Below are 11931 nucleotides of genomic sequence, written 5' to 3' on the forward strand. Positions count from 1 at the left end.
CTAAGCTGGAAGTTCACTCATACCGTCACCAACCTAAAACCCTAACAAAACCACAAGCTTGTAGTAATTGTTTTGTAGCATCCTCCTAATGAACACCAAAATGGAAGAAGAGATTGTCATAGCATCCTCCTCAATCGACGGCGGCATAGGTTGTTGGGACCTCCAAACAGGAATCGAACACCTTCGCTATAAATCCTGCGCCTCCCCTCCTCACGGCCTTATTTCAGTTGGCCGCCGCTTCCTCGCCTCTTCCCAGTTACAGGACCCTAAAGCATCTTCAGGCGCCATCCTCTACTGGTCCTGGTCTAGGGTATCTTATTTTATTAATATGCACACGAACTGTTTGATAAAACTCTTCTAAATATGTTTAATCTGATATGTTTTATTTCCATCCATTGATTAGCCTCAGGTGGAGGTTAAGTGCTTTCCTGAGGAGCCAATAAAGCCGCTTGTTGCTAACAGTGAAGGCACTTATCTTGTTGGAGGTGGTTTATCTGGGAATATTTACTTTTGGGAGGTGGGTTTTCTTGCTCTCTCTCTGGTTTTTAGTCTCTTTTGAATCTTGTTTGTTTGTTTTGACCAGCTGAAGAAATTAGCTGTATAAGAGTTGTTAATTTGGTTCTGTTGATATTGATTTGTGTCGTGCGGGTTTCAGGTTGCGACAGGTAGATTACTTAAGAAATGGCGTGCCCACTACAGGGCTGTCACTTGCTTGGTTTTTACAGAAGATGATTCTCTTTTGGTTTCTGGTTCTGAGGATGGATCTGTCCGAGTCTGGCCACTTCTCATGTACGCTCTTTTGGTTTTTTATGTGAATGCTTATTTGATGCTCCCAATTAGAGTGTAATTGAGTCTTTCTATATGAGTTAGGATATTTGATGATTATCAAATGGAGCAGGCAAGCCAGCTTTACGAACATAGCTTTCAGGAGCATACTTTGCGCGTCACTGATATTGTAACAGGTTATGGAGGAGGCAATGCAATTATAATTTCAGCTTCTGAGGATCGAACGTGTAAGGTTGATGTGATCATTGTTGAAAACAATTTTCTTTCCAATTGTAATTCACGTGATTTATAATTTATTTTCTTTAACTTGGGCAGTAATTCGTACTTCTATCAATCAATTGGTTGATGAGATGTTTAATTGAATCAAGATATAATGAGCTATAATTGGCTATTTTGGTTTTACTAGTACGCATGTTCCAAGTTTATTTATGGAATCATGTGACATGAGTTATTAATTGTAAGATATGGAAATTTGTTTTGATAACTGAATTCAATATATAGTGATATCTGATTGTTTAAAAAGGTTATTAGAGGATCCATCCTAGTATGTGTGTTGGGCTGGTGCATTTTAATCAAATTAGATTTTAAACTTTAGTAGTTTTAAATTCTGCACCCGGGAACAGCTTGGGAAAAAATAACATGTTTCTTCAATGAACTTACATCAGTATATACTTTGATTTTTTTATTTGCTGGCATGATTTTTGAGTGACTTGGATCATCCAGTTCCTTCTGCAGAAAGACTCTAATCCTAAACGGGGACTGTATTTTATTTATTTATTTATTTGTTCAAATAAGAAAATTGCATTGCAATTTGATTTATGATCATGCTATTTCTGAACTAAATTCCACATGGTTTTGTCAATTATCCTGTGCTTGGCACTCTATCGTCTGAAACATATTTGGTTCTTTGTATGTATTATGATGTAGTTTGTGGAGCCGTGTGTATTTGTGCAAGCAATGTACTCTTCCAATTTTTTTTAAATGCATGTATTTTGCTTCTAATTTGTTTCATGATATGTGCTAACCTTTTATTCATTTCAATGTGGATTGTGTTAGGTGTGGAGTTTATCTAAGGGGATATTATTAAGAAATATAGTGTTTCCCTCAATAATTGATTCAATTACGTTGGACCCTGGTGAACATGTATTCTATGCTGGTGGCAGAGATGGTAAAATACACATTGCTGCGCTTGGTGCTGATAGCTCATTTGTCAAAAGTCATTGGTTGCATATCATTGGTTCATTATCTAGTCACAGGTGTGTCTTTTTTTCTTAAAGATCCATGTCATAAATGCGGGCAATCTTCTAGCGTGTACTGTTTTGTGTTACGACGTTTTCATTGAGCATACCATTACAACCAAGTAACTCGGCCTCTTGCATTTATATTGGTATGTTAATTGAAATTTTAGGTGCTTGCTTTATAGTATTTAATTATGTGGTGGAGCAAGGCTAGACATGGTGATTAGCAGTTTCTCCAATTGCTGTCCTTCATTTTCATGATGACATTTACCAATTCTTGCTTTTGACAAGGGCCTGGATCTTTGAGATTGCTAACATGCTATATTTTAGAGACGTTTCTCATTGATCTGCAGATTTAAATTTCACTCCTAGGGAACCTTGTGTATTTTCTGCATAGATTTTAGAGACATTCATAGATTTTTTTCAACTCAAAAGACAACAACTTGGTTTCCTATGCTATTTTGAAGGTTCCTGCATGATCTTTATATAGTAGTAAGCATCATTCATCAGCATTTAAATATTTTCTGTTATCTTTACTTACACATACTTTGTACTGAACAGTAAGAGTGTAACTTGCTTAGCATATAGTACAAATGGAAATGTCTTGCTTTCTGGATCAGAAGATGGCATGATTAGAGTTTGGGACCCAAAAACGCATAACATAGTTCGCGTGTTCAAGCATGCAAAAGGTTTTGTTCTAATTATCTAAACTTCTGCTTGCTTATTTACATATGGTTTTTGACTTGTTCGTAATTTTTATCCATTCATTCTATGCCTTCTTATATGTGTCGTGATCTGACATAACATGTATCTCAGGTCCTGTGAACAATATCCATGTTCTTAAGCGACCAGCTTACTTGAACCCTCGAATGTTATCAACTGTACAAGCTTCTTCAAGAAGGCATGGATTATCATTACCACCTCCACTCAGTAAATATATTAACACAATGGATGAAAAAGTAATTAGTGCAGTCGTTAATCTCCAGGCTACTTGCAATAACCCTCTGGATGCTTCATGCATCAGCTCTCAAGTGATTAATTGTCAAATCAAAGAACTCCAGGTTCTTAATTGCTCAACAATATTCATTCTTCACTTTTTTTATGTAGATCACCGCGCTGAATTTTTCTATAACTGCTACTGTGATGAATGTTGCTTTGGAAAGAGCTCCCTAATGATGTCTGTCAACAGTGTAGAATTTCTATAACTGATCTACAACTTTTGATTCCAGCAACAAGGTTCAGCTGCTGCAGCTGAAATGGAGGTGGAGAAGCTAAAGCTTGATTGCACGCAATCTATGCAAATGCTTCAGAGGTGGAAGAAAACGTATGACAACTTGCATGAATTTTGCGTGGACGAGCTTTTAGAGGGGGGTAATGTGAAAAGTGCAAATTAGAATAAAAAATTAAATTCCTTTTGTTTTTTTGTTTTAAAAAAACAATCAAAAATGTCAAAATGAATGTACAAGTATTTCTCGTTGATGTCAAAATGAATGTACAAGTATTTCTCATTCCGGCACGAATGGCTTCAAAGTTTTTGTTGGTGTATTTACCGATAATTAATCCGATGAACCTCCTTTTTAATTCTCTGTTATCATGTCCATTATTTTTTGAAATTTTCATGTGTTAGACCATAAAAATATAGCAAGTCATCCTGAAGGTATGGGGAAAGAACGTTAGAGTTTTGGGTTATTATTGAGATTTCTGGTAACATTTTTATCTGACATTTTGAGCTTAAATCATGTTACAGGCATTCCATTGAATCTGGATGAATAATCGCTTCACATTTTTCTTTCTTATCAAATGTGTTGGTAAGTATAGCAGTCCTCTTATCGCCACCTTCAGGCTTGGCATGTTTTAGGTAATTTTTTAAAAAATAAAATGATGTTATTTATATATATATTTAAAAATATTAGATCTTATTTGGGGCCTTTGATTGGTTTGATTGGGGGTTGACTTGGTATAATCGATGAGTTTTCGAAGCTAATTACATGATCAATCGAATCAAAATCTGGTCTGATCTGATCCAGGATTCATGTCAGATGATTTCTAGATCCACTCATCTAGCCGGGCCGGGTTCCGTTACAATGTGATCAACCATGAGAAAGGAAGAACTCGGTTCGTTTTGATTGACTGTAAATGACATCTTTACCCGTAATCACTTCGCGGGGACACAAACGGGCGTTGTGTGGGCCTGTAGACATTAAATCACAAGAAATAAGCACAGAGCCCAAAGAATAAGAATGTGAAGCCCAAGATTTACTATGCAAGGCAAAAATCAGCTTGTGAGCTCATCTGTATTTTCGTGATGCAAACTGCAAACACCCGTGAAGTAAGATTTACATGCGTGAAAGTCTGGTCGACGAAACCCTCTTTCGACACGCTTTCATCGAAGGCAAAACTAGCGTGCGCTAGTGAAAATGGGCTCACCAAAAGTTGACGCCGAAGCCAAAACAATCCCTAAATGCTAAAGATGCTTTGACTGTTTGATTTGAGCAATTTGGCAATAAGAAAACGATCCAAGCTGGTGTTGAAAATCATGTAGATAGAAAGAGAGAGAAAAGCAGGGCCATCTTTTTTAAAATTAATATCATAAAAAAGCTCATTCTCTTCTCTCACTCCCAGCCTGCAGTTCCCGATGAGAGAGGGAGCTAGGGTGGAGAAAGTGGGGGAAGCAAAGAATTATTAAAATATTAGGTTTTGATGTTATTTTAAGGATGTATTCACAGTGAATGAATGGGACGTGGGGAAGAGAAGATAAGGTGGTGCAACTGTGATAATGCAAAGTGAAAAAAAAGAAAAAAAGAGACCAACCCAATAACAAAATCTCTCTTCCCTGGATTCTTTTTATCCAATCGAACCTCTACTTGCAGAGAGCATGTCTCTTTATTCATGTCTTCTTGAACAATTATTTATTATTTTAGTGAGGAAAGAAAGCTTTAAATTATTCCATATTTTAGTGAGAAACACAGAGAAAGAGTTGGGTAATTGATCAGCAACCTGGAGTCTGGACAGTGCTTTGAAATCTGCAGGCCGGGGTGGGTGTGACAGAGTGTTTTGTGTTGGTGTTGCAGAAAAGAAAGCAGGCAACACTGAAACTATATATATATATTTATCACCTCCTATTCACAGCCAACCAACCTCTGCAAATTATAACTCTACCATTGATGACGCCTCAACCCCCATGTATTCGGTTTTGTAACCTCTTCTAAGTTCTAACCAATACTATACCACATAGTTATTAAACCCGCTAGCAGAGCTTGGTCTGGTCAAGGTAGATTTATTTTCTATTCATTTTGGGTATTGATATGATCATACCTAGTAATCCCTCTAGTAAACACATTGCTTTCATACTATCTTGGATTTGATAGGATCAAATCTAATAACTTAATTGGTCAAATATTATCTGATTAAAATCTAGATAAGATTCAATCAGGTGTACTTTTTTTTCTATTTAAAACGATACTGTTTTTTTCATTGAATGTTGTGCGTAATATTTAAGAAATGCAGTTCTCTAATTAAATCTTTGGTTTGAGCATCCACACGATCGATGCACCCATGCAATAGACCACCTTCACGAGTTTTACTTGCAATGTCATGTTACGGAAAAGCTTCTACAATGATTATTGCTTACACCTAGGATAGAAACAATTGTGTTTACAAGATTGTTACAATTTTCTCTTAATTAAACTTCCATTTTCTTGCAATTTCTTTTTGTTTCGTCATCTAGTCGGTAGGATTCTCAACTTAATTACGTTGCATCAAAATTATTGTAGAAGAACTCCACATTGGAACAGAGAGGGAATTAGAACACTACCCATAATATTTATATTAACGCCGTAATTAATTAGGCTTTCTCTAAGCATCAATGTTCGGGTCGATCCAGGATTTAAATGAGGTTGGATTTTTTTACGATCCAGGATTTAAATGAGGTTGGATTTAAAAAAAAAAATTAACTCAAGTATGTTAATTTATTTTGTATAAAAAATAAATCAACCTATTTAACTCATAATTTAATCCCTGCATCGCATTTACAAAACTACAGCCATCTCCGCAGCAATCAACACCAGAAAGCTATATTACAGATTGATAAGAATTATAGGAAATCATTGTAAGCCGAAATCAATCAAAACATTGTCATCTCGAGATATCTGACCAAAATCGTCCTCGCTTGTCGTTCTGAGTGGTCCTAGCCGTTTAACACTTTCAGCAGACCGGCCTGTATGTCTCCTTATCAACGTCTCCATCATTTCATAATGTGACGAAACCGGGTCCGTGAGAGTAGGGCCACCGATTTGGGACCGAAGTGATGAGAAGATTTTTAAATTATTAAACAATGATAGAAATTTAGGACGTGAAATGGAAAGGAAATTGTCCTGAGCTAGAAGTAAATCAGAAACCTGCCATCATGTTGGAGCAATAAATTTGTTGTCTCCGTTTTATTCTTGATTGCTGCACCCGTAAAACAGAAAACGAAGAGTTTCATCTTCTTCGATTTCCAGGCTTGTCTTCGTGAATTGACATTTCCCCCCACTATCTATTACACTCCACTGGAATGTGCTTATGTGAAGTAAATTAATCGGTTTAATTTGGGTTAATATAATAAATTTAAAATAATAGTATTTCAAGATTTTAAAAAATAATTAAAATAATAATGTTTTAAAAAAACTAAATTAAGTTTTAACTGTCAACAAAATTGATTAAATTTAACAGGATGAACTTCTATTCAATTTATTTTAAAACCCAATTTGAGTCAGGTCTCAAGTCAACAATTATTCAAGTTAACCATCTATTTCAGGTTATACAATATTGATTTGAAAGGATAATTTCCATATTGAAGCGAGAAAAACCCTAATTAAACCTTGAAATATGGATGCTTGTCGGCATGGTGCTGCCTCTTTGTAGATAGTTTCACATGCTTTCCTAATCACTAAGAATTAGCCATCTTCCAATAACAATGTTTCTTTTTGGCAACAAAATTGAGCACTATTTTGTTAAGTAATACATCATCTTAACTCCCCCGCTTTATTTTACAAATCAATGTTAAATTACATCAGAAATGGTACATTAATTCACATGATGTGTTGTTTATAGTCATATCATTAAGGTCTCATAACACGTTTTTTTTATAAGTAATTAAACAATGGATTATCTACTCAATTAAGTATTAGAAAAGAGCACCGGCTCCGTAGTTTCAGTTTTTAAGAGGTGCCCAAATAGAGAAAGTACCGAATAACATAGAAGTATCTTGATGAGATTATAACTAAGTTTTTTTTTAGTTTTGATCACACTTAGGATTTATAGTAATTACAATCGTACTTCTCCTTGTTTTTAATTTAGAAAGCTAAGTGATGGGAATATTTTGACTACATGGTCAATTAATTTCTAACAAAAAAGACAACAACCCAAAAAACTAAAAATTAGATTTAATATAACCTTGTACTAGAGATAACCATATACTTAAGAATCAAAAATATTAAAAAAAAATTTGGATTCAAAGATTACCTTATATCCAAGAACTTTAAGTATATGAATGACACTATGAAACCAGTTAATCTTTAATAAATTAATATATAATTAATTTTTATCCTTATAAAAAATGGTTATTTTGCCACAAACAAATAAAAAATCATATTTATTCTTCAACTTGATACTCAAATTTGTAAAAAATAATATAGTCTCCTCTAACTAATGTTAAAGGATTCTTTTAGGGTTGCAAATTAATAGGTTTAAACTAGTAATCAACTAATATAAGTTCAATAATAAAATAAACTCATAAATAATGTCTATAATGGGTAGAATAAATTCAAATTAAAAATTATTATTTAAAATTAAATAAATAAATAAAAGACAAAATCTTCATGCTAAAATTTTTTTCATGTAACCCAAATCTTTAATTTTCATAAATTCTTGACAAATTTCTGACTTTAAATATGTTGTTCTCTCTCATCTAGATGAATTTGTGATACTACCATATATGATTGAAAAACTTGAAATGTCTAGCTCCTAGCCCAACTTGAGTCGCAATACAATTCTATATGTAATTTTAGATATGTCTCAAACATTACAAGAAGATTTAGTTTGCTAGATTTAACAAAATTTATCTGGTAATTTTTACCATTTAAAATAATATATTTTTCAATTCTATTTAATTCGATGTATGGTTAGAGATATATATTTCATATCACAAAACTAATTATTATATATTTTAACATCAAATTCAGATATGACTTGGTTTGTGTCATCTTTTTTTTAAAAAAAAGATTTGATATTGAATATTTATTATAAAAAATATCACATACATGCAGCATATTCATTATTAAAAACAAAATATTTTTTAAAGTTAACAAATCAGTACCAAATTAAAAATAGATTAAGCCCATTAAAAAATTATATCCATTACCTCTACTATTTTTACTTTAAGGATTTCTTTGTGTGCGTGTGAATCTATGTATATAAAGAGGCAATAAAAAGGCAATGACTGTTATTATAGTGTAAGTAATATAATTAAAAAAAACTCTCTTAAATATGCTAGGCCATGTAGAGGGTATATCTACGTCTTTATGCTTGTTCAAAAATAAAAAAAGTTAGGCAATGTAGAGGGTAAATCAATTTGTATATCTACTTTCAATCTTGATTTATATATAAATTGATTTACGAATACTCATCATAATTAAATTAAAAAAAAAAGTTAGGAAAGAAATGGATAACTTAGGGCTTAAAGTTGCCCTCTCATCGTTGTAAAGCTAATTCACCGCCATTGTAAAGGTCGTTGGGCACCTCCAGCACATGAAGCTGATGAGGTGGGAGGTTACAGCAGAACCTGATCCGTCTCGAAAGGCGTTCCCGTTTCAATGAGAGGAGGAGATTAATTTAGGGAGTCGATGTTGTATTATCAGGATAATGCAGTCGGTCTTTCCAAGTGGACCATTGTCGCGTTTGCATTGATCGCCAATACATCCAACGGCACTGGATTCTCACCGCCAACCGGGAAGAGTGTCTCATTTAAAGGAGTCTGGTGAGATTTCTGACACCTGTCATGTGAGTGGGGTTTAAGGGTTTTTTTATTTATTTATAATAGTCGCGGATTTAATTTTAATTAATTGGTGCTAGGGTTTTTGAAAGTGAATTTTAAGGCAAAGTAATAATAAGAAGAGAGACCTTAACCGTTACCGCTGAATGTAATGTAATGTAATAATATAGTCGTCGTGTGTGGCATAGTACTCGTAATCATTCATGCACCATCAAAAGCACTTATGGCACTCTCTGCTGCAAACAGTTGGTAGATCTGAACCCTTCATAGCAAGGAAAGACCAAGCAGTTTAAGTTACTCCTTTTCAACTTCCTATTTATGGCAAATTAGCTCATTGTTATTCTTAAGACGGTGTTTGATTTTGCTTTCTTACCTGTTTTTTAAATTATTATTTTTTTAAATAAAATTAATTTTTATAGGTATTTTTGAATCATTATATTGATGTAAATAGTAAAAAATAAGATATATTATTTTAATATATTTTCAATTAAAAAACATTAAAAAAACATGTTATACCATAATATCAAACACACAAACTGGATATGCCAATAGATTAATGCATTAAATATTAAGTAATTTAAAATCTAATTTAAATTAAATTTTAATTTAAATTAATATTTAACATTGATCAACCTAATTCAAGTGATACTAGTTGATCCTTTAAATATGATTTATAAAAACTTTAAAATAATATTATTTTACATAAAAATAATAAATTTAAGTTAACTTGATGACTGATAAATTAAATTATGATCTATAACGTTCAATGTTTTACATTTAGTATCGACAAATTTATAACGTTTGTCCCTGATCTTTTGGAGTTGCGCAAATCAAAATGAGGTAGCAATACATACTTGGTTAAGTGGTTCCTGGAGGTGAAGATTTAATAAGAACACAAACTTGGATGGAAAATTATAATCTTGTCACCCTAGTTCTCTCTTTTTATATATATATATTTATCTTATAATGTAAATATTAATAACTATAACTTAATTATTATAGAATTTAATATTTATGATCAAATTGTTACATAGATGACGTATTCAATAACGGAGAGAGAGAAAACAAGAAGAAGAAGAAACAAAAGCTCCCCAACTTTGAGATAACAAAGGTGCAAAGAATAATTGAGTAAGAATTATTTACAGAATATATATATATATATCGAGCAACTTGTTGTATATATTCTTGCACACTGGTTTGATAGTCGGTTCCCGATATCATCACTTTTTTTATTTAATTTTTCACTTTCATTTCTTCTCTCCATACTCTTACATTTCTTCCTTTCTTCACAGCAAATTCTGATAAAACTCATAGTCTTCTCTTTTATCTGTCCCATCCCTGTCTCTCATCAGCTTCTCAGTTATCTCCACAGCCCCCTTAAATAGTTTCTCGTTTTTTTCTTCCTTTCCCTCAAAGTATTCTCTCTCTCTCTGACTTTTTTAGGAAAGAGAGTGCTGGTCAATCATATATAAGCCATGGAAATTGACCTGTTAAAGTCTGCAACAGAGGATCAGATGGAGATGATGATGATGATTGACAGGTTTCCTGAGTTCTACGGTGCCTCTAACGTTGTTGCTGATCATTTATCACCAACTGATCAGTTTCTTGATGCCAGTGTAAGTGATAGCTCCGTCCCGCATTTCAATACTGATAACCCACACATCGCTAACTTACCTCCGTTTATGAACCTACCATCCACTCTATCTTTTAATAGCAATAATAGCCCAATTCAAGACCAATCCCCGCGAGCTTTCTTTTCCAATCCATCTACGTCAAGATGGAGAGGTCTTGGTGAATTACCAGGCACTGCAAATGATTATGCTACACCATCACGAAAGAAGAATTCAATGGCGGCAATGAGGGAGATGATATTTCGAATTGCAGCCATGCAGCCAATTCACATAGACCCTGAGTCAGTGAAGCCACCAAAACGTAGGAACGTGAAGATATCAAAAGATCCACAAAGTGTTGCTGCACGCCATAGAAGAGAAAGGATAAGAGAGAGAATAAGGATACTTCAAAGACTAGTCCCTGGAGGGACTAAAATGGACACTGCCTCTATGTTAGATGAGGCTATTCATTATGTTAAGTTCTTGAAGAACCAAGTGCAGTCACTTGAGAGAGCTCAAGCTAATAGGCCAACAGCAACAACTGGGATCGGATTTCCTGTGGCAATGACTAGTGGAAGTTACCTTCCAGTGGGGAAAGAATATCACCAACAGCCTGCTCATCATCATCATCATCAAAATGTTCAGCATTATGGAGATGCTTAGCTCATGGGGGCAGTGGGTGAGCTGGATTTATAAATGCATTTTTCTAGTGAATAGTGATGTTAGCTTGTGGGGTTGTAAAGAGCTAGCTTTTATGCATGGCTATTTGTTCTATCTTCAAATCTTTAGGCCCTGCAATCCTTGTTGTATTGACGTCAATAATTACAATCTCTGAATACGATGCCCAGCTGTTCAAATTCTTAGGTGAGCATGTCAATCTTTGTCTTGCTTTCCTTTTTCTCTATTAAATATCTTTCCCTTGCATATGCCTAGAGGCCTCCTTATTTTGTGATGATTCCGTGGCACTCAAGATCGCGTATAATTCTAACAACAGAAAATGATGGATCTGATGAAATGTGACATTGGTATTAATATTGACACAATTGCAATGATAGTATCTCGCATTGGAGAAGGAACACTCTCATAGTATCTCGCATTGGAGAAGGAACACTCACGCTATATGTGTGTGTGTGTGCTGCTCTATGTGGGAAACTAGGAAAGGAAAATAATAAGTGCTGGTGGATGAATGCACTACAGTACTTCTTTTGTCATTAATATCTTGGAGAAGAGGATGCAAGATGATGTAGATGAGACATGTTTCTCTTTT

At 34.0% G+C, this 11931-nt stretch overlaps 2 protein-coding genes across 4 annotated transcripts; both read left to right on the plus strand.

Annotated features, from left to right (window-relative positions):
• RID3 (Transducin/WD40 repeat-like superfamily protein) lies at nucleotides 1–3777 on the plus strand. 2 transcript variants are annotated; one of them, XM_011031402.1, is made up of 9 exons: nucleotides 1–310; nucleotides 404–517; nucleotides 656–789; nucleotides 871–1018; nucleotides 1843–2042; nucleotides 2586–2713; nucleotides 2841–3085; nucleotides 3254–3417; nucleotides 3502–3777. In XM_011031402.1, coding segments are annotated over exons 1-9 (1356 nt in total). In that variant the 5' UTR covers nucleotides 1–88; the 3' UTR covers nucleotides 3503–3777. The 2 variants fall into 2 exon arrangements, with proteins under 2 accessions (XP_011029704.1, XP_011029696.1); XM_011031394.1 differs by having other exon boundaries at nucleotides 3254–3419; nucleotides 3471–3503.
• Nucleotides 3778–10283: 6506 nt separating this feature from the next.
• On the plus strand, nucleotides 10284–11500 carry LOC105129382 (transcription factor HEC2-like). 2 transcript variants are annotated; one of them, XM_011031420.1, is made up of 2 exons: nucleotides 10284–11220; nucleotides 11251–11500. In XM_011031420.1, the coding sequence occupies exons 1-2, from the start codon at nucleotides 10530–10532 to the stop codon at nucleotides 11325–11327; spliced, it is 768 nt and encodes a 255-aa protein (XP_011029722.1). In that variant the 5' UTR covers nucleotides 10284–10529; the 3' UTR covers nucleotides 11328–11500. The 2 variants fall into 2 exon arrangements, with proteins under 2 accessions (XP_011029722.1, XP_011029716.1); XM_011031414.1 differs by having other exon boundaries at nucleotides 10284–11500.
• The last annotated feature ends 431 nt before the right edge of the window (nucleotides 11501–11931 follow it).

This window comes from Populus euphratica, unplaced genomic scaffold, assembly GCF_000495115.2.
Source record: "Populus euphratica unplaced genomic scaffold, PopEup_1.0 scaffold2.1, whole genome shotgun sequence".
NCBI classification, from domain to species: Eukaryota; Viridiplantae; Streptophyta; class Magnoliopsida; order Malpighiales; family Salicaceae; genus Populus; species Populus euphratica.